The 24,054-nt window shown below is 42.6% G+C and overlaps 1 protein-coding gene across 1 annotated transcript in view; it reads right to left on the bottom strand.

The window, feature by feature from the left end:
* EPC2 (enhancer of polycomb 2) overlaps window positions 1–23,744 on the bottom strand; it is a 48,301-nt gene extending 24,557 nt beyond the window's left edge. The window contains exon 1 of the mRNA XM_028745595.2: window positions 23,326–23,744. Coding sequence (XP_028601428.1) covers window positions 23,326–23,478 — 153 coding nt within the window. The 5' untranslated portion in view covers window positions 23,479–23,744. The remainder of the gene's footprint in view (window positions 1–23,325) is intronic.
* Between the last annotated feature and the right edge of the window lie 310 nt (window positions 23,745–24,054).

Raw genomic sequence — 24,054 nt, 5'->3', positions numbered from 1 at the left:
TCTTTACTTACTGAACCTTAATGTGGAAGTGGTGGTACAGGACCTTGTCACAAGTGCCTAGAACACGCCTCCCCTTCAGGCTAGCACTCTATCTCCCAGCTGGGACCACTGGGAATATATAGGAGGGAATAAAAAACCTAGAAAATGTCTACTCTGTTTAAGTGTTAAACCACATACATGGAATTTGTTATAAGCAAAATGCTAAATTATTTCCCCTACCATGGGGAAAGGATCCTAATTTGCCTTTCCCATTCAAGTTAAGACTTGACCCTTGACCGTTAAAAAGAGTGTGTGTGTACACATCTATACCACTTAAAATAACAAATATCTCTAAGTAATTTACAATAAAATACAGTAACAATAAAAATGCAAATATCTTTCAATAGATTTATTAAAAATAAGATAAAAGCACAACTGTATATTACAAATAAAACTGAGTACAAAACAAGACAAAAAATGTAAGAGTCAGAATCTAGGAGAGCTTGAGTAAACCTAAAATTCAATAAGCTGTTTAAAAGTCATTATTCTCTCCACTTCATGAGACCCAAGGGGAGGCATTCCAAAGCGTGAAGCTTTTGCTGGGAAGGCCCACTTTTACACTGCTTTCAAGTGACAACTCACTGGTCATGGAATGACCAGCAAAGTTTCCCCAAAGATTTTCAACACTGGCTTGGTGTGTATTGGAGGAGACTGTCTGCAAGGTACCTTGGTCTCAAGTTGTTTTTTAAAATTTTTTAATAAACTATAGTTTAATAAAAAATGAAAGTCATATATATCATACAAAAGATCCATAAATACCACTTTGTTAAAGGAAAAGGCACATTTCCAATACTAGATACCTGCTAAACATCTACTGGCACTCCTGCTGCACTAAAGGCTCTATCCCTAGTAAAGGCCAACCAGATTCCAAGGGTGTGGGGAATCAGAAGAAGCGCCCCATTACAGGATGTCAGTGACTGAGGTGGAACACATGGGGTCAAATGGGCCTTAAGGCAGTTTAGGGCTTTGAGAATTAATACAAGTAGAGCCGAATCAGTAGCAAATTGCTTTAGGACTTTAAATGCCAACAACAAAACCTGGCTCAGTACCTAATAGGCAGCCTGAACAACTTTTTCAAAACTACTGTAATATGTGTAAAGCTGGGTATCACACTAAGCAACCCAGCAACTGTATTTTACACTACCGAGTTGCAACTTCTGAACCAAGTGTAAGGGTAGCCTCACATGTAGTACATTACAGTAGGGACAGCCATAGTTGGCACCAACTGCAGTTGGTGTGCCAAGAGCTCCAAACACAGCAGTGTACCTGGCAGCACCTTTAATACATACACCTGCTTCTTCAGAGGGAATATAACCCTATAGAAAGTTGGTACACAACCCAATTGTCTGAACTGGGAACCACCCAGCCATAGAACCTCCATCTTGTCAGGATATGGTCACAAGTTATCAGCACTCACACAGTCCATGAGTACATCCAGGTACCAGCGTTCAAAACTCTTATTGTTCTAGGCGCATTCTGAGACAGGGAATTTCGTTTATGAGAGCAGTTTCTAAGCTCTGGGGGCAGTACTGTGCCTAAGATTTCAGATTAAAATTGCCACTGCTGGAACAAAAGGAGGACCTTTTGCTGCCTCCCCACTTCCAGCCACTCTCTGAGGACTGGAGAATGGACCCTCATAAGAATATTAGGGGGGCAGACAAGGGAAGTATGGCTTTGTTTTTTGCAGTCTTCAGATAAGGACTAGACTATGCAAAAAATGAAAATAAGATTTTAGCTGCAGTTAATTCATTTTTGCCATTGTATTCTTGTACAGTAATAAAAAAGCACGCCTAGACATTCCGTTGCAGCACCCATAACCTAGCTTTAAGCTGCCATTTAGCTCCTAGCTTTCTTATCACAGTTTCTAACACTGCCAGGTACAGTGGTACCTCTGGTTGCGAATTGGGTCCGTTCCAGAGCCCCGTTCGCAACCTGAAAGGAACGCAACCCGTGTCTGTGCACGCGCGGGTCACAATTCGCCGCTTCTGCGCATGCACGTGACGTCATTTTGCGCGTCTGCGCATGCGTGAGTGGCGAAACCCGGAAGTAATCCTTTCTGGTACTTCCGGGTCGCCGCGGGACGCAACCTGAAAAGACGTAACCTGAACCGAATGTAAGAAGAGGTATGACTGTACTGGTTTAGGGTATGCACACCGTCTCCAGATTCAGAGAAACAGAGTTGAGTATCACCAGCATACTGGCAACATGTTGCCTTATCTCTTCTAACAACCACTCCCCATGACTTCATACAGAAATTAAATACAACTGGGGACAAGATGGTGTGATGTGGCACCCCACAGCACAATTGCCAGGGGGCTGAGGTGCAGTCATCCAAATCCATAAGCAGGAGTGAAACGGTCCCACCCCCAACCTACAGGTGCAGTCCAGGAGGATATTGTGGTTAAGCTATCAAAAGCTGCTGAGAGTTCCAGGAGAATCAACAGTCACACTCTTCCTGTTCTTCTCTTGAAGGTGATCAGAGTGACCAAACCAAATTCTGTCCCCCAAAGCAAGGGCTTAAGTCATACTGGAATGGGTTGATACAATCATTTCATCCAAGAACGTATGCAGCAGAACTGCCACCGTCCAGTGGAATACATGGATCAGGAAGTAATTCTGGTTTGAGAGGTCCAGAGAATATCCCCTGGCTCAGGAAGGTTAAAAGCAAACATTTTCAACATACTGGTTAAGATATAACATAGTAGTTAAGAGCAAACATTCTTAGCAGCAGTGTTCATGTAACTTGACCAGTTTTCATACAACTTGGATGGAGATAGGTGGCTGAATCAAATGGTGTCCCTTCCCATTTCACTGACAGATGAGATTCCCCTTCCCCAGCCCTCTAAATATGCTCAAGAATGGGAGAGAGACCATTTGGAACAGTATGGAAACAGGAAATTGGTGAAAGTAGCTTTCCACCCTGTTCTGGTGACAAGAGCCTCTGCTGGATCAAAAAACTTTTCAGCAGCATGAAGAGCACCCGTTAGACATGCTTAGAAAATTGAGGTAATTTAAATCTGTTTTAGTATTTTAACTTTTGCATGTTTTAAAGTAGGGATGCACTATTATATCTTTGTAAACAGGTTTAAGTGTGTATATTTTTAATGAATGAATGAGCCCAGTGTGATGCCCTTCTTGAGTACTTTTGCCTGGTTGGAATGAACTGTGATAACACTTTTTGAGTGTTTTGGAGCTGTGTATGTGTAAAAATACCTGACTTTTGTATGAAGAAATTTTGGAATGTAACCAACTGCTCCATCCACCACTGGAATGTGGTGTTTGGAAGATTCCCCCAAATTCAGTCTGTCACCTCACCACTGTGGCCCAGTTTGCACATCACTCTAAAACATTCTTCTGACAGCAAAGTATACTTCAGAATGCAATTATATATCCTCCTCGCTAGCGATCCCTGGTTTAGTGCTACTTCTGAATTGGACATCACAGGCTTTTTTTCACTCATACCATACTCAGGAAGCCAATACCAAATTTTAGCTGTCATTGTGTTTTTCTGGAAGTGAAAATAATCACAACCCCCAGATTAATGCAAAAAGCAACGGAGTATGATTTGTTTCCTTCACAAACCAAGTGGGGAGGAGAGACAGCCTATATCAGCACATTCACTGTGAACCATTAACTTGATAATGCAAGAAACCGTAAGGGCCATAATCCTGGAATCTGCACCAGTACCCCCTCAGGTTGCAGAGCTACAAGCAGGGCTGGCCAAAATGTTTTTGCACCCAAGGTAAGTGATGTTAAATTCTCGAGAATAATCTTTTGGAGAATTTTCATTTAAAGTAGGAGAATATTCATTTTAATGCATTGAAAATGATATAATTGTAATGCATTGAAAATGATATAATTACTTAGTATACATTTTTATTCATGGGCAAACTTGTTCAGATGGCAACCAAAAACTAAATAAAAATATAGAAACGTCAACTGTTTAAATCAAGGCCACCTCACATGCTGTTACACATAATTGTATAGGTCTCTAGGTACTTTAAGTGTATAAAGCATTAAAGCTACTTTCTGTAAAAAAAAAATAAAAAATCACACTATATGGCCAAGGGTATAGAATTGCTAAGAATAAGGTCACACCAAAATAGAAAAAGGGCTATTACATATAGTTGAAATACATATGAATTCAAATGTTCATCAAATTAAATGAATAGCATTTTTAAAACTAATAAAACCCACAAATGTTTTCTGTAGCTCACATTTCAGATCTGCCAATGGTGAATGACACAATGCCCAGTAATGTAACTGGATTAAAAAAACCCATTATTCATTACTTAACACAGCTTGACTTATTATTTACTAGATTTTTAAAATGTGGGATGTAAAACTGGTTCTTACATTAGAATTTACAGTTTGTGGAGAATATTCTCTGGAGAATTTTCTAGCAGAGAATATTCTCACCTCACATCACTACTAGAGGCAAACCACAAAAAGGGCACCCCCACCCCCAAGTGAAAGAGTAAGATCTATAGTGGGAACAAGGTTGGAGGGCAGGGGAGACAAACAGCAACTGTTCATCAAGTGGCTGCTGTGGAGGCAACATGGGGGTGGGGAGCTGCCAAGGAAGCAGCAGATCTGGCCCGAAGGGAGCATGCCAAAGCTGTCATCACCACCATGGCAGCAGCAGTGGGTGATGCATTCCTTGGAGGCTGGATCTGCTGCCCCTGTGGATCCTGCCACCCTACCTCATGGGTGGGTCAGCCCTGAGTACAAGCCTTGGGTTCTAGGCATGTGCATCAATTCTAAGAAGTAACACAGGGCTGCCTGAAGCAGGATGTACAAAGGGAACAAATTAAGAAATAAAGCAAGCATAGAATGAAGAGGAGTATGTAACTATGAGTAGGGAGGTACTTAGCTAGTTTGGAAACAACTACTTTTAAAAATGTAAACAATGAAAAGGCAACTCCATCCAGGCTAGATCAGAATACAAAGAGAGAGCATATAATTAGAATCTGAACTTAGATCTCCCAATTGCTAGTGCAGCACGACACTATAGGAAACTAGGCAAGAACATTTTTACAGTCTCTCTCAACAAAAATAGCTCCACATGCATACACATACTTATGCCACATGCTCTCTCAAAGCCCTCGATTAAGTATTCACCCTCAAAAGATTTCAAATATTTAGATATGCTGCAAAACAGCAAAACAGACTGAAAGATTCTTAACTGTGCCATTCAATATATGTCTACTCAGAAAAAAGCCTATTGGATGTACTCTCAGGTTTAAGATAGCAATTTAAATCACTATTCAGTTCTTGAATAAAGTATGCATAGCACCCCCATTTTTGTTAAAGTAACTGCAGAGCTTATTTATTTTTAAAGAACGTAACCTTGGAATCCACAACTCTGTGTGTGTGTGTGTGTGTGTGTGTGTGCGCGCGCGCAAAGAAAGAAATGAATGAAGCACACTCTACTCTTAATTGTTATAAGGTATTAAGTAAGCAATCAGAGCTCAAAATTTGCAGTAGACATACTACAATAAGACATAATCTAATTATCTGTGTGACCTAAGAAAGAGGAAGAGAAAAATTAATTTGAATGACCAGCAGCAAACCAAAAACCCAGGGGCAACATTGCCTTCTGGACAATCTGCCAAGGGACACATACCAGGGGTGAGCAGGGCCAAAGGCAAAAATGAGTGGAGCAACAAATGCACATTCTACTTTTGTACAGTAGGCCACACACTCACACACCCCTCTCTATCCTCCATCCAGGCAGGTAAGAAGTATTATCCATGTTCAAGGACACATTCTAGCCAAGCAAAAGCACTCAAAAAGGGTGTGAAGAAGGGCTAGTGAGGAGCATGACCTAGAGGGCAGGCTGGAGAAAGCCCCACTTGGGGGTGTTCTAGTGACCACTAGAAAAACAAGCTGATAAGAAAAAGAGGCACATAACCCTAAAGCAGATGTGCCCCTAATTTCAATAAAGGAATATAATAATTATAATTATAATGATATTATCTATCTCTCATCTGACTAGGTTGCCCTAACCACTCTGGGCAGCTTCCAAGAAATTAAAACACAATACAACATCAAACAGTAAAAACTGAACAGGGCTGACTTCAGATGTCTTCTAAAAAGTCAGATATGGTGCTTGCTCTCCCTTCTGACATTTGGGGTCTCTGCTTCAACTCATACCAACTGTACTTAACTTGCTTCACCTCTGAAAGGCTCCAAATTCCTCTAAGACACCCCACTTTCAGCTTGGGATTAATCTGATGCAGAGTTCAGTTCAGTTCAGATATGAAACTTGACTGGGAACAGAACTTCTCCTAAGAAACATGCTTGCACAACCATCTTAAGAGAACCTTCTTTCTATATGAGGTGACAGGGAGATGATTGGGAAAAGCTCCCTTGTGGTTGTGGCATCCCATTTTTATGGAATTCACTTCCCAAAGAGGCTTGCCTGTTACCTTCTTTACTATATTTTTAGCACAATGCAAAAACACTTTTATTCTCCTGGGTTTTTAAGTTCAATGTATTTTATTAACAACCTGTTTTATTACTCCATTTTTACCCCGCTGCTTTATTTGCTGATGATGTGTTTGTATTTTATAAAATAAATATGGAAGCAAAAAGGGAAGCAAAGTGTGAGGTAATAGGTATGACAATATACTGAACTGAAATCTTATTTTTAAATAAAAACAAATTTGCTTTCTACTCCCCATCATTTCATCAACAGTCATGCAATCTATGGTATATTTCTTTCCACAAACATCTAGCACCTCCTTTAATGAGCAAAAGCCAGAAACAAATTAGATACAGTCAACTCACAAAGTATGCATGTTTAGCTTGTGTGAATTCTGCTTTATGCACTTGGACAAAAAACAAAACAAAAATAAAAATAAAAAGGGAGCATCAGGAACGTTTTGACTATACGTGATTTTGACTTTATGCACTATCCCCAGAACATGCCCCCTATGTAAGTTGAGTCAACAGTACAGTGGTACCTCGGTTTTCGAGAGTCTCGGAAGCCAAACGTTTCGGTTTTTGAACGCCAAAAACCCGGGAGTAATTGCTTCCATTTTCGAACGCACCTCACAAGTCAAATAGCTTCCACTGCGGTTTTTTTCTTTCTTTCAATTTTCTCGATTGACTTTGCAATCAGCTCTTTCTGTCTTGGTTGTCAAACATTTCGGAAGTCGAAAGGTCTTCCACAATGGATAACATTCGACAATCGAGGTACCAATGTATAGCTAATTGCAGTAAGGGTTTTTGCAGTTTACCTTGTTATAAAAAAGGCAGGTGTTATTTATCTTGCTGGAAAAAGACAAATTGTCAAATTTTGTATGTACATACAACATGAATTCCTAGTTTATTTCCACTGCAAAATCTGTGCTGAAGCACACACACATGCAAAACAGATGCAGAATTGTGTTCAAGGCACTTGATCCTGAGCCTCTGTGGTCCTTAAAGGTAAAAGGTAAAGGTACCCCTGCCCGTACGGGCCAGTCTTGTCAGACTCTAGGGTTGTGCGCTCATCTCACTCTAGAGGCCGGGAGACGGCGCTGTCCGCAGACACTTCCGGGTCACGTGGCCAGTGTGACATCGCTGCTCTGGCGAGCCTGCACCAGAGCAGCACACGGAACGACGTTTACCTTCCCGCTATAAAGCGGTACCTATTTATCTACTTGACTTTAAGGGTGCTTTCGAACTGCTAGGTGGGCAGGAACTGGGACCGAAAGACGGGAGCTCACCCCACCGCGGGATTCGAACCACCGACCATGCGATCGGCAAGCCCTAGGCACTGAGGATTTACCCACAGCACCACCCGCGTCCCCTTCTGTGGTCCTTAGGATACCTCTAACAAGGCTTAGGCTTTAAACTGAAAAACATCAACAAAACCTAAGATGCTTTGATCCCAATATGTGCTCACAGAAGGGGGTTTATATAAGGAGAAGTTGACTGCGCCCAGTTTGGGACAATTCAACTCTCCATCACAGCCCAGCATCCAAACATTTAGGAAATGTTTTTTTAAGGAGGCTTGGAGGTTTGCAGGTAGGGCTGTTCAATAAATCGCCGTATCCGTTGGAATACCAGTATTGAAATAACATCACGGTAAGTGTTTCAACAAGCCAATATACCAGTGAACAAAAGGGGGTAGCTCAGCTGAATGATACTTTGCAAATAATTTGCAGGCAAGTGTCTCCTGCTTTGTTTGCTCTCTCCCCCCTCACAGATAAGAAATGAAGATAAGCCCTCACACAAACCAGCAAACTCTTTCAGCTTTACTGGTATCTATCCACTTAGCTCAGCTAATTATGCAGAGCTTGCTAACAATCCAGGAGGAACCCCCCACGATTAGACAATCAAAGAGGCAAAGTAAACAAAGAACTGGAAAGCACTTCTCTCACCAGTGGAAAAAAAAGGGGGGGATTATTTTTATTTTCTGCTGGTGTTGATATTGTTAGTTCCCCCTAAACAGCTTTCTTCCATATTAAAAAGGATGTTTTTTTTTTTTAATTTAAAGGAGACTATCTCCTTTAATTTAATTTAAAGGAGACAAACCTAGACAGCATCTTAAAAAGCAGAGACATCACCTTGCCAACACAGGTCCGTATAGTTAAAGGTATGGTTTTCCCAGTAGTGATGTATGGAAGTGAGAGCTGGACCATAAAGAAGGCTGATTGCTGAAGAATGGATGCTTTTGCATTATGGTGCTGGAGGAGACTCTTGAGAATCCCATGGACTGCAAGAAGATCAAACCTATCCATTCTTAAGGAAATCAGCCCTGAGTGCTCACTGGAAGGGCAGATCGTGAAGCTGAGGCTCCAATATTTTGGCCACCTCATGAGAAGAGAAGACTCCCTGGAAAAGACCCTGATGTTGGGAAAGATTGAGGGCACAAGGAGAAAGGGACGACAGAGGACAAGATGGTTGGATGGTGTTCTCGAAGCTACAAACGTGAGTTTGACCAAGCTGTAGGAGACAGTGGAAGACAGGAGTGCCTGGCATGCTCTGGTCCATGGGGTCATGAAGAGTCGGACACGACTAAATAAATAAACAACAGCAACAATCTTTTTGCTTGCTTGTCCTCCCTCCCGTCTATAAAAAGGGAGAGATTGGTGGGATGAGGGTTGGGGGGGGGGGGCTTTCGGGGGGGATGGGAGAAGATTGAGCTGGCTGCCTTATGCTGAAATGGGAGATTGGGTACTGTGTAAGAATGATGGGGAGGGTGTTTTTCAGAAAGCAGTGAAAGCAAATGTGTGTCTATTCACAAGCAAGCCCTACTGAATTCAATGGGGCTCTTTCCAGGAATGTAGAAGTAAGCTTAGTTGAACTCAGTGGGGCTTATGCATGCAGATTTCACTTAGACCTCTGAGTTGGGAAGCAGACACAACTTGACTAGTAAATCACTTAAACTACTGATAAATTAGTTGAAAATATATTAAATATAAAAATGGAAGTTTCTTTAATATTTTTATTAAATCTACTACTTCCTTACATTTTAAGGCCCTCCACCGCCAAAGGGAGCCTCGTCAAGGCCCTCTGCTGCTGTGAGGTGCTGTGCTGTGTGGAACAGCAAACCCTCCACCGCTGTGGGGTGGTACGGTGGGACCCTCTGCCACCGCAAGGAGGCGGGGAAAGGCCCTCTGCTACTGCAGGGAAACACGGTGCACCCTCCCACGCCACTCGGAGGCATGGCAAGACCCTCTGCTGCTGTGGGGAAGCACTGCACACCCTCTGTCACTGCAGGGAGGTATGCCAGGACCCTCTGCCCCTCAGGGAGGCCCAGGAAGGCCCTCCGCCACTGTAGATATATATTGTGATATAGCAAGATATGATATTTAGATGGTGATATATCATGATGTTGAAAACTAGATGTCACCCAGCCCTATTTGCAGGGGGCATGAAAGTGCTCTTCCACCAACTACCTTCTTCTTGAGCACTTCTTACTAGCAAACCATACAAAACATGTAGCCAAACCCCACCTTATGCATCCACTAATCAGGTCAAACATTGAGCAGTTACCTTAACCAGAAAATTCTGAAGGCATGGGCTGAAGGAAGCAAACCAATTCTAACGTTCAGTACAGCAGCAAAACATCCAATACCTAAGATTTTATATGAAGCCCTCCAAGCCATAGTGATGGGCTTGCAACCAAACTAGGGCCAGAAAGACAATTCAAGGAGGAGGTACAGAACTGATTCTTAGGTCCTAGCTAAGTAGTGGACACGGGTGGCGCTGTGGGTAAAAGCCTCAGCGCCTAGGGCTTGCCGATCGAAAGGTCGGCGGTTCGAATCCCCGCGGCGGGGTGCGCTCCCGTTGCTCGGTCCCAGCGCCTGCCAACCTAGCAGCTCGAAAGCACCCCCAGGTGCAAGTAGATAAATAGGGACCGCTTACTGGCGGGAAGGTAAACGGCGTTTCCGTGTGCTGCACTGGCTCGCCAGATGCAGCTTTGTCACGCTGGCCACGTGACCCGGAAGTGTCTCCGGACAGCGCTGGCCCCCGGCCTCTTAAGTGAGATGGGCGCACAACCCCAGAGTCTGTCAAGACTGGCCCGTATGGGCAGGGGTACCTTTACCTTTACCTTAAGTAGTGGAAACTGTGTCTGCACACAAAGCAGTGAGGGTCCTCATCCCACAACCTAATAGGAAAGCTCTGTCAATGTTAAGAATAGCCAGGGAATTAGAATTTACACGTAAGTACTTCAATTTCATATTATTAATCCTGCCTAAATGTGTAGGATATAAATATTTTAATAAATAAGTTAAAGGACACAGTTGCTAGTTGTGTGCAGCAAGGAGCTTCTGGTCCTTTTCAACAGGAGTTAGAGCAGGGGTCAGCAACCTTTTTCAGCCGTGGGCCGGTCCACCGCCCCTCAGACCATGTGGTGGGCCAGACTATATTTTTTTTTGGGGGGGGGGGGAGAGAACAAATTCCTATGCCCCATAAATAACCCAGAGATGCATTTGAAATAAAAGCACACATTCCACTCATGTAAAAACACCAGGAAGGCCCCACAAATAACCCAGAGATGCATTTTAAATAAAAGGACACATTCTACTCATGTAAAAACATGCTGATTCCCAGACCGTCCATGGGCCAGATTGAGAAGGCGATCGGGCCGAATCTGGACCACAGGCCTTAGGTTGCCTACCCCTGAGTTAGAGGTGCACTACAGAAAGCAGGCAGTGGCTGAGGCGGTAGAATAGGGCACAGGAACTCTGGGGCAGGAGGCACCATTCTTTCCATGGGAATGGTGTCTTCCCACATGACAGAGGCTGTAACTGCTGCATTCCATTTGACACTCTCCACCCCTGAACCCTTCCCCTGCGGCAAACTGCAACCTGCTTTTTCAATTTCCAATAAAAGATAATTTAGTAAAAATAATAATAATAAAATTTCAAACAACGTACATGGCAACTTCTTGAAGGTGATTAAGTAAGGTAAAAGATAGTGCTTTGTTACAAGCACCATTGTGAAGTTGGCTGCAATAAAGATGTTTTTTCTCACAAACATTCCACAAATTAAATCCACAGGAGTAGTCGGTCCCCGCCCCCCCCCCCCAGAATTTAAATGTGTTACAAAAGAACTATCAGCTTGGTAACTCCATGTTTCACCTAACCACCCTTCAATGTATGCTGAGTTTCCAGGTAACAGGTAGTATTCAAATAATAAAAGAAAACTGCTTACAGAACTCACTAGGACGGGGACTCTTAAACTGTCAAAGCAAACCTTCCTAAATTAAGATGGAAAACTATGTTTTGGTTTGTATGAGGCCCCTTATCATTTTTGTAGCTTGTGGTCTGAGAAGACAATTGAATCCAACTAATAATTTAAATACTAGCGTGCAGTGATCTCACAAAAGTTGTTTTTGTTTTGTTTTTAACTTGCAGAGAAATAGTTGCTCTGCTGATCCCCAAAATTGGTAATTCAACACAGGAACACATGCCACCAAGAAACACAATGGAATGAGTTAAGTGTCTCAAGCTGTTTTGAAGAACCACTGCTCTAAATTTTCAAGTGTTTTTTTAAAAAGGAAATTCTATCATACTGAATAGAAAAGAAACCTGTTCATGTATATAATGGCAGGCAGTAACTGTACTGGACAAGTGCAGAATCTGAAACCCACTGTGTTGTAGAAATGGCATAAGTGAGGCAGTTTCTGACGGAAACAGTAATCTAAATCCAAATAACTGTGCAACCTGTTCCACATACCAATGGGCTTGAACAGTGGCCCTCTTTACTTCCTGGTAAACCTCTCTTGAGTATAAAGAAATTTTGAAGGGAGTGTGTGATATATATAGGGGGCAACAGTTCAAAGTGCAGAAAGCATACCTAAACCAGGGCAGATAAAAAAATAATGATTTTTTAAAATCAGATTTTTAAAAATTTAAATTGGATTTTTAAAATAAAATGCTTTTGGAGGGGAAATCTTTCTAAATATAGTTTTCTATTTGAGTTACATTATAGTTCAAAGGCTATTCATCAGGAAATAAGGATTTGTTTTAAGTTTTTCATGTGTGCCAAAACTCAGTCTAAGGTGGGGGGTTTTTTAAAAAAAATTGTTTAACCACATCAGTTAACAAACATGGATACATATGCTATAATGTTACTGTTTTAGTTAGATAAATTGTTTAAATTGTTATTAAGGAAATGATTATTTTTCTCCTTCCAATAAAGTACAGCAGAAAAGTTGTCCAAATATAAAGTTAACTTATTAAACCTCACAATAATTTCATAATTATCTGTCAATGTATTTCTAATAGTATAACCAAATCAGTAATTTTTGATATAACTGTAAAAACTACTCTGAAAATTTATTATTCCAAAAATGAAACCTTCATCTGGTTGTAAATATTAAGATTATACCAGCAAAAATGAGTCTTTCTGTTAAAAAAATGATTTAAATCAAGTCTTACTGACTAGTGATTTAAATCGTGATTTAAATTGATTTGATTTAAATCAAATTCACCCTCACCTAAACTACCATAGTTCTTTGGATCAAAACCATTGTCATTTGGTCTGTCAAAACTTAAGAAATGAGAGGAGCTATTCTGTAGCTAGCCAGATCTATACAGTCATCTCTCTTGTTACGTCCGCTTCAGGTTGCGCATTTTCAGGTTACGTCCCGTGGTGACCCGGAAGTACCAGAAAGGGTTACTTCTGGGTTTCGCTGCTCCCACATGCACAGACACACAAAATGATGTCATGCGCATGCACAGAAGCGGCGGATCGTGACCTGAATGTGCGCAGACGTGGGTTGCGTTCCGTTCAGGTTGCGAACGGGGCTCCGGAACGGATCCCGTTCACAACTTGAGGTACCACTGTAAAAGCAAGAGTCTGATCCTGGAAAGGTGACAGTAAAAACAAAGCAAACCTTTAGCAATACAACTGGAGGTGCAGGGTAGGGGGGTTTAGAAACAGAAAAGTAGGGGAAAGGCAGATTGAATTATATTTAACAATACAACCTCCTCACTCGGAATAATATACTGGGCATAAACTGACTGTCTCCTGCTGCAAAAACTACAGTTTGCTTATTCCATGCTTATTTAAAGAGAGAAAAGTTTCCAGCAATATTTTCTGAACTGGATCTTCCTCTATACCAGAGATGCTGTGTGAAAAAAGCGAATATAATAACTTTTAATCTGCCATTTGCCCGCTCACCAGGAGAAGAAGAAACTCTCCACAGAAGAACAAACTGTATGTGACCCATGTGGAGGACTCTTGGTCTCCCACTTTGCAAGCAATTACAAATTTAGGGGGTATGGAGGAGGGAGAGGGGGGAGCAAAGTCCCACTGATAAGGCGTAAGGTGATTAATGCTGCACAGTGCTGTTTAATGCTACATTGTATACATCCTGTCTATCTCGCCACCCTTCCACTGCATTATGCAAAATGTTCTCTCAGAGTCAAGGACTTATCTTTGCATTTTCTGCCTTAAAACTCTCTTTACCATATACAGTCTACCAAAAATGACCACAACAAAAACTACCATGGTGATTGAAAGTATGGCTCAACACATTCCGCATTCAGTTTCTACTCAAAATATTCAGAAGCAGACTATTCCTTACTGATTTTCAGCTGTATACTGTTCCTGAATACTGAAGCTCCATTTCTGCTTTCATGACTATTAACCATGGATAGAACTACTGTATTCTGTGATTTTGTCCAATAAAAATAAAACCTAACTAAGATTCTACATTTTATTCTCAAAGTTTAGTGTGCCTTGTGTGAAGTACAGTGGTACCTCGGGTTACATACTTAATTTGTTCTGGAGGTCTGTTCTTAACCTGAGGCACACTTTTGGTAACGGGGCCTCCCGCTGCCGCCAGCACACAATTTCTGTTCTCATCCTGGAGCAAAGTTTGTAACCTGAGGTACTACTTCTGGGTTAGCAGGGTGTGAAACCCGAAGTGTCTATAACCCGAGGTGTTTGTAACCCGAGGTACCACTGTACCTGCTTTTGTCTGTTTTGAACAGACTGCCAATATCACTGGAAGATCACAATACAGTGATATCTCTGGTTGCGAATGGGATCCGTTCTGGAGGCCGGTTCGCAACATGAAAGGAACGCAACTTGCAGTGGCGCGTCTGCGCACGCGCGGGTTGCAATTCATCGCTTCTGCGCATGCATGCGTGTCTGTGCATGCACAAGCGGCAAAACCCGGAAGTAACCCTTTCCGGTACTTCCAGGTCGCCACAGGATGCAACCTGAAAAAATGTAACATGAGGTATGACTGTAATTTGTATTGAGAGAAATAAATACAATTAACCTACGCACTCTCTTCAGGCTGTTAATAATCTTATAAATCTTATAAATATTTGTCATACCCTTTATTGGCTGTCATTTTACTATAAGTAAAAAGCACCAAAAGCTTTCAGGTGAGGTGCACCAAACCCCTGTTTATCTTAGCTTCCCCCTGTTGTACTTTTTCCAGTTATACAGCAATTTTTTTTTCTGGGAGGGGAAGTGGGGGAGACATCAAGCATAAATGTACAAAATATTAAAAGTGTGACCGCACTGTGGACTACAGCTAGATTTTCTCTAGAGGAGGAACAGAGATCCAGCAGGTAGAGAAAGAGATCACACCAGTAGAGAAAGAGACTGCACTGTTCACACCAAAACCACCTTCCATGCTGTTACAGAGTGCCCCCCAATCCTCCAGAGCAGCTTTTTAGGGAACATGGAGTGGGGGAATGAGTAAAAATGGTTACTCCACCCTCTTCTTCCAGCACAGGCAGAACTCTACTGAGTGCAAGCCTGGATCCAGCACCATTAGATTTACAGAATGTCACAATGCTATTGGTGTTTTATTTTCTGTCCCTTCCCTAATACAGTCATACCTCGGGTTGAAGCAACGTATTTTTCACTCTATAAGACGCACCCGACCATAAGACACACCTAGTTTTTAGAGGAGGAAAACAAGAAACAAGAAAGCAACACAAAGTCTCTTGAGTGAAGAGGCAGGAGCGCTCCAGCTGCACTCAAGAGGCTTTGTGGGGCTATCGCTGAAGCCAGGAGAGCAAGAGGGATCGGTGTGCAACGATCCCTCTTGCTCTTCTGGCTTCAGCGATAGCTGCACAGCCTGCATTCGCTCCATAAGACGCACACACCTTTCCACTTACTTTTCAGGAGGGGAAAAGTGTGTCTTATAGAGCGAAAAATATGGTAACTTCGGGATAAGTATTTTCGGGTTGTGCGCTGCGGCGACCCAGTAGTAACGGAGCACGTTACTTCCGGGTTTTGCCGCTCGCGCATGTGCAGAAGTGGTGAATTGCGACCCATGCACGCGCAGACGCAGGTTGCGTTCGCTTCTGGATGTGAACGGGGCTTCAGAACGGATCCCGTTCGCATCCAGAAGTACCACTGTAACCTTTTAGCACCGACCCCCCCCCCTTTCATCGCCAAAGCTTGGAAACTTCTTTATTAACACCTCTGTTCCTTTTTCTTTTTATGTAATAAAAAGCAAAGGTGTAGAGAAGGGAAAAGGCAGGACACAAGGGAGGGGGGTGTAAAGGGAGGGAGGATATAGGTCAGATTGAAATGCCTATATCAGGGGTCAGCAAACTTTTTCAGCAGGGGGCCGGTCCACTGTCCCTCAGACCTTGTAGTAGGCTGGACTATATTTTGAAGAAAAAAATGAACGAATTCCTATGCCCCACAAATAACCCAGAGATGCATTTTAAATAAAAGCACACATTCTACTCATGTAAAAACACGCTGATTCCCGGACCATCCATGGGCCGGATTTAGAAGGCGATTGGGCCGCATTCGGCCCCCGGGCCTTAGTTTGCCTACCCATGGCTTATATACTTGGAAACACTTCCCAGCTCAGGAAGTTGTTCTAGGAACAAAGATCCGGTTACTACCAACAGTACAACCAGCCCCAAAGCAGAAATGACACTTTGGGCAAAGAATTCAATATAAGAAGCCCATCTGGAATAAGAGAAATTTGGGAATCGCAGTCTACAGAAGGATGCATGTTCAAATACAGAAAGCATACTAAGCTCCTCAGTCCTTTGTACCACCACTGGCAAAGGTTTGGCATTTTCAGTAAGCTTTCTACTGTGACTCCAAGATCTCTTTCCTCAACAGTTACAGCCACTTTTGACATCCTCAGTTTATGAGACATTATTTTGGTTTATTTATTTGTTTAATGTGCTCAAGGTTACATCGAATCTAATGTACTAGTTGGTTCCTAGTCAACCAATTTGAAAAGATCGTTTGGGAGTTCTCCACAGCCTGCACATCCTGAATAATTCTGTGCAATCAATAAATTATATTTATTTCACCCTACTCCAGATCATTGATTAATAACCAGAATTATTCCAAATTTAGATTCTTGGGTAACTCCATTGTTAACTTCCCTCTCATGCAAACCACCTGTTGACTTATTCAACTCCCTTTTTAAGCAGTTACTGATAAAAATTGCTTAGAAAATCTGTAATTTTTCAAAATATATTTAAATCCAAATTTAGCCTTTATCTACCAAATCATTCTAATTTCACGTCTACTGACACTATCTAAAAATTATTTAAAATCTACTGAAGCAATATTTTCTGTTGCAGAAAAAAAAGAATAATTCTGTGTCATCTAACATAGCATTGCATAACATAACATTTCTGTCCTTTGCAGTACTATCAGTTTACACGGGCAAGCATGATAGGAAATGTGGTTCATGTAGGGCCAAAGGTTCCCAACTGTTTTTGTCTCAAAATCTTGTGTCGCTCCACTTGAGTCTTCAAAATCATTTCCTCAAAACCATCAACTCTTCTACAATGAAAATTGGTGTAAATAGTTCATTTAGCTTCTATAGAGTCTCCGTCGTCTTTCAATGCTCCTTTCCCCCCATAGCTATCTAATAGTCCCATTGACTGTGTGACTGATTTCCTGTTTCAGACTATTAAAAAAATAGTTTTGTTTATTTCATATTAATATCAATACCATAAGATAACAGTAAGAATACTAGGATCAAAGAGTTTGGCTGCAGTCATAAGCAACTAGTAACATGTAATAACTGATGGCTATGACTTTGCATCCTCATTCACAACACACTTCTTATCTAGACAGTTAAACAGAGCTTGGATGAGCATGTACATCCAGGTGCATGTCCACATGTGTGCAAGGTAGCTTATAGGTATATATTTCTTTTTACAGAATCAAGGCATTTGACTTGCTCAATAATGGTTTACTTTACCATCAATTACCCTTCATATGCCCGAGTTTGTGCTTCCCACCCCCACTTTTTTAAAAGAAAATTTACCCTTTAAGATTAAAAGGACTGACTGCATTAGGTCTTCTGGAAAATTCTCAATTTGCACTGAAGTTAAATATGATACTACTATGGCCACAGTATCCAAATGGTTTGGCAATGCTTAGATCTCACAGCAGATCCTCATCAACATTAACAATGCAATCCTATGCTCACTCACCTTCCTCTGAACTCAGTGGGGATTACTTCTGAGCAGACATATCTAGAATTGCATTGTTAGTAAATCAAAAGTCATCTTTCTTCTTGATAGCTCCATGGTCGCTGCTGCAATCATCTGCAAATCTATTGGACAATATATCCCATTAAACACACTGGGACTTAATTATGAGGAAACACGCACAGGACTGGGCTGAAACTATCACAGTTACAAAGCCAAGCAAGGTCCGGTATGGTTTCAAACTGGGTGGGGACGGAGTGTTCAGATTCCTGCATTGCAGGGGGTTGGACTAGATTACCCTTGGGGGTCCCCTCCAAGTTTCAACTCTACAATTCTATGATACTCCAAGATGCACTTACTTTTGCTTTAAGTGCATCTGTGTCAAGTGTTGTCTCTTTCCTTTGCTCAAACTAAAGAGGAAAATATTTTACGTAATCCGCTGAACTGATTAAATTCAGTCACTGTTGTTGCATTCCCATTAGGCTAAATCAAAAGACTAAAGGCTAAATCAAGTTCTAGAAAGCTGAAGTCACTTGGGCTGTTTCACACACTCTAAAACCCTCCAAGTGGAATGCAAACCCTGGGGAGGAAACAACATCTCAATATGGCCATAGTAAGAGGCACCATTTCCCATCAAGAATTGTCCCAACAAGGGAGGCAAACAAATGGATGGAAACATTCATGTGGCTCTCTACTGGAAAGAAGTGCATTTATGACAGGTGTGTTGATACTTCCTGTCTTTGGGCTGTGTTCACACTCCGAAAACCTTTTCAGAATATCTGAACACAGCATTTTGTGTAGCTCAAACTGAACTAAAACTTGATTTCAAAGTGTGTAAACTCCATTATTTATTAGCTTAAGAAACTTACACAGCTATCTTCAATTTGCGTTAGCAAAGACAATAGAATACAGTGGTACCTCGGGTTACATACGCTTCAGGTTACATACGCTTCAGGTTACTGACTCCGCTAACCCAGAAATAGTACCTCAGGTTAAGAACTTTGCTTCAGGATGGGAACAGAAATTGTGTTCCAGCGATGCGACGGCAGCGCGAGGCCCCATTCGCTAAAGTGGTGCTTCAGGTTACGAACGGACCTCCAGAACGAATTAAGTACTTAACCCGAGGTACCACTGTATAGGTTTAGGCCATGGGTAGGCAAATAGGCAAACTAAGGCCTGGGGGCCAGATCCGGCCCAATCGCCTTCTAAATTTGGCCCGCGTAAAGTTTGGGGATCAGTGTGTTTTTACAGGAGTAGAATGTGTCCTTTTATTTAAAATGCATCTCTGGGTTATTTGTGGGGCATAGGAATTCATTCATTATTTCCCAAAAAAAATATAGTCTGGCCCCCCACAAGGTCTGAGGGACAGTGGACCGCCCTCCTGCTGAAAAAGTTTGCTGACCCCTGGTTTAGGCTGTGACTTCTTGTTGAGTTCACTGCAAAACTACCAAGCTGCAAGTACATTCCTGTAAATTTTCATTGTATGATTTAGGATTCTGCCATGCTGCTGGTAAATACCATGAAAAGGCTTGTGTTCTAAGGCTTTAGGCAGGGTTGGGGAACCTTAGACCCTACAAATGTTGCTGGATTACAACTCTCATCAACTCAGCCTGCATGGACAATTAGCGAGATGATGGGATTGTTAGTCCAGCAGCAGCTGGAGGGCCCCAGGGTCCCCACCAGCTTTAGGCTGCAAACTTATCTGGGAGTAGCCCACCAAATTCAACAGCACTTACTTCTGAGCGGACATGGCTAGAACTGCACTGTTACTAAGTACAGAATACCACCTCCTAACATTTTTAAAGAAGTTTTTCACTCTGATAGCTGCAGAACTGCTAAGAATGGTGATGATCATATGTGTACGTGAAATGTGCTAGTAGTTTAAAAAACAACGAAAAACAAAGTTTAGTAAAATCTTTTTTAATCTACTATTTAATACACAACAGTCTCTCATGCTTTATGCATAAATTAGATTTTAAAACATGTATGCATTAATATCATCAAAATTAATGCTGCCTTTATAACCACAGTAGTGCAGCTAAAGGCTGGGCCATAGGGCTAAATTCTAGGGCCTCACAGTCCAGCCCTCCACCACTGACCACCTAGAGCAGAGAAGATGATGTACTAATTTTATTTGAGTGGAACTGCATCTAATTATTGTAGCTACTCAAGTGGCACTATTGTCATGTTCCACTTATACCTTACAATCACAAGCAACACTACAAAGTTACATCTATTCCACTTCATGTTTCTGTGATTCTGCACCAGCAGAACTGATCCCTAAAAAGGCTATGCAAGTACTAACTAAAAAATAAAACAGTTATTTACACCAGGCAGGGGGAGAAGAGAGATAAAGCACCTCTTTATTAGGGGTCCACCATTTAATAAGATTAATCAGTACCCTGATCCAGCCAAGCCAGTTGTAGAATTGGTTCAAACAATGTAATTTGGGTTACCTTGCTGCAGAAGTCATCCCCCGCTTTAAAGAACAACAAGAGTATACCCGGTCTAGTCATAAACTCTGTCAACCCACTCCCACACTATTTTAAGATCTCTGGCCCATTTACAGAAGCACTGTACTCATCATCATCAATGGCAATTATAAGCAAAACTGACTGAAATGTGACTGAAATGTTTTCCACGTACAACTGCATGAAATAAATAAAACTGAGGTTACTTTATAATGCCTCACCGCATGTATATATCCACCCTATTACATCAGAGAGACCCACTTGTAATCTGCCATAGTAGTCTTTATGCTTTTCTCAAACAGAAATAGAGAGCAACCAAGAGGATGTGAATGAAGTGAAATTCAATTTATTTGAAGTTAGAACAGCCTTCTTGAGTCTCCAGATCCTGTTGGACTACAAATCCCACCCTCCTTGACCGTTGGCTACGCAGGCTACGGAGAAGTCCAGCTGTGGACCACATGAATGAGGCTCACAAGTGACTGGGTGGTCCGCAGGACAGTTTGGGAATTCCTGATGTATGTAAACCTCTTCGGGGAGTTCATCAGAAGAATATGTAAATGTATAAATTAAATTAAATATTTGTTTCAAAGTTCATCCCACTGATATCAATGTGATTTTTTAGTAAGCATGGCTAGCATTGGGCTTGAAGCTTACTAACTATGCAATCCTATAAATGTCTACTCAAATAAGGCCCATTGCTTTCAATGTTAAATCCAAGTAAGTGTGCATAGGATTGCTTTAGAACATTAATATTATTCATATTTATTAGTTGCCTTCCTCACAAATGTGGCTGAAAGGAGATATATATCTTTTAAGTGGCAGTCTAAGTGGGTCAGATATCTGCACAAAAGACACTCTGGGTCATAGAGCCGTACTAGGAAGTAAGACTCACTAGACACGGTGGGACTTAGTTCTGGCTAAACATGCACATGACTGTACAGCAAGGCTTCAACCTAACCTATCTGTGAGAGTGTCTGAAAGAGACTAGCAAATTTTGTTTTCAAGAGACATATTTCATATTTAACTGTAAATTATGACTGCTTTTAAAAAAAAAACCATTAATAAAGGTTGTATGTGTTGGAATAATTTAAAATGTTTTTATTAAAATTATACACAAAATTTGCAAAATTTAATATCCAGATTTTAAGAAGAATATTAATTCCACTTTCTACAAAGTGTAAGTTGCCTGTAACGATATAAATCTGATCTCTTTTAAACTAAACAGCTACTGGAAAAAAGCAGTTAAATTAGTAAATATAAACTACATTATAGTTTGCTTTAAAAATACACATTTGCATTAATTCACTTCCTAAAAGGGTTAAGACAGTTGAAGTATTAACAATAGTCAATATATTATAAATTATAATGCAAAAAAATACAATGAGGTCATAATCATGAGTTACCAATGATTACAAAGATGCCTCTCTGTTTTAATAGTCAAACAAGGAAGCCAATCACAAAGTGTGCGACCTTCTTCTAACAGTCACAACCAATCCAACACACAGTGGGCTGGCAATGAGGCGGAGAAATCGTTTCATTGAAGAAATTTCTGAGGATACATTTACTATCAGCTCTGCATGCAAGCACAGCCACTTTAGAGGGGCAGCTTGTACACAGAACAATATGCAACTCCAGCTTTTAAGAAAACTAATTCAGCAGGTTTGCTAAAGCACAAATAATACAGACAGCAGGTGTCTTATCTATAGCATACAGCAAAGGATTATAACTATACTCCAGAAACAACCTTAACATTTAATTGAAATCATAACAATGAATTAAATCAAACTATCACAACCTAATAGAGATGTGAACTAACAGAAAGCTGGTATTTCACACCTGCAGCCCATTACATACATTCAACCACCACAAACAACTGTCATCATTTCCAACATTAGTGGTCACTTGCAGACACTTCTGTTGTGAATCATTAAGTCTCAATTACAATTCTATACACATTTATTTAGCAGTAAGCCCCAATGAACTCAGTGGTAGTTGCTTCTGAGTATATGCATATACTGGATTGTGCTGTCAGTGTTGTTTTGGCAACAGAAACAAATCAAAATATAACGGAACAGTGCTGGATCACACAGATTAACGTAAACCATAAAAATCCCGTATTTTTGTTCTGCACGGCTCACAGGTTAGCCAAAGCAAACTGGCAGCGTTAAGCCCCACTTGGATGCAGAAGTGCGGGCTGTCAAAATAATATGACAGCTTCCGAGTCTTGGGATATGGTCCATTCCCTGCGAGCTAAGCACATCACTATTTCATTAAACTCAAACGGAAGCAGGACCCTGCTTCCTTTCCCCTAACGTACATCTCTGCTATTTACCCAGCCAGATACAGCGCTGCCATCACTCGCTGTGCTGCTACGAGAGCAGCCAGCTGCGAATGTGTACGAAACAACATCAGCTATAAGGAAGGTCTGATGCCCTGGAATAAAGACACTCTATCAAAAGCAAAGAAGGATATGGGAAACTCTAGGAGCGGCTGCCGTTTTAAGCCCAAGCCCGCCTAATGCACATAAACTGAAGACCAAACAGCAGCAGCAGAAGACAAGCTCCGACAAAAACGGCCGGCGCGCACACTCTCCCATTCAAGGACGCCTTTTGCGCTTCCCTTCCCTTCCGCCAGCGTAAGAGCCTTCCCCTCTCACTCTCCCCGCCCCTCCTTAATCAAAACACTTCGCGAGTCCTGGGGACGCAAAGAAGATGGCGGAGCAAGGCCCCGCTTACGGCGCCGGAGGAGAGTTTACGCTGCGCTGTTTACGCAGGACCCCATAGGGAGCGTGCGCCGCTGCGGCGGCGAGCGTGCGTAGCGGCGCTTGGTGAATGCCAATGGCCTATTTCCCGTGAGGGGAGGGGGGGTGGAGATGTCTGATAAACAATGGTGCCCCCCCCCCACTTGCGCGACTCCCTTACCGATTCCTCCTCCTTCTCCATGCCAGTCGGCATCTGCGGCACGGCGCGGTTGATGGAGACGCAGTCATTGAGGTCGGGCATATCCTTGCCGCGGTAGATGGGCAGCGGTTTGGCGGCGTCTAGCGCCCGAGCTCGGAAGGAGAGTTTGCTCATTGTCTCCCCCTCACAATAACACCCCGGGGCCGGGCTGGGGGGGGGAGTGTGTGTGAGGGGGGACCCCCTCACTACGGCCTCGCCGCCGCCGCCTCCCAGCCGCTCCCGGACCCGGCCCGACACACCATGGAGAGCCCCGCCGCCCCGGAACAGCTCCGCCGAAGAGCCGCCCGCAGCCCTAGGTCCGCGCCGGGCTCGCTCGATCCGCTCCCTGCGCCATGGCAAACATGGCGGACATTAACCAAAGCGGCCAGCGATCCCGGCAGCCAACGCGAGAGCGCGGGGAGAGGGAGGGGTGGGGAGAGAGGAGAAGTGCGAGCGCGCGAGCGGAGCGAGGAGGGGTGGGAGGGGGGAAGAGAAAGAGAAGCGGGGAGAGCGAGAGGGGGGGGGGGGAAGGCTGCGCGCGCAGCCCCAGCCGGGTAACCCGCAGAGCGGGCTGAGGGATTCGAGACCCTGCCGCCGCTGCCTCGCTCTCGCTCTGCTTCCCGCCCCCACTCGCTCGCCGTTCCTTCGCCTCAGCGAACGCCGCTGCCGAAGGCGATAAAGCGGCCGAGGCGCTGCTGAGGGGAGAGCTCC

This window comes from Podarcis muralis, chromosome 1, assembly GCF_964188315.1.
Source record: "Podarcis muralis chromosome 1, rPodMur119.hap1.1, whole genome shotgun sequence".
NCBI classification, from domain to species: domain Eukaryota; kingdom Metazoa; phylum Chordata; class Lepidosauria; order Squamata; family Lacertidae; genus Podarcis; species Podarcis muralis.
Note: the sequence above shows the minus strand (reverse complement) of the source record. Positions and strands in the feature narration are given on the sequence as shown.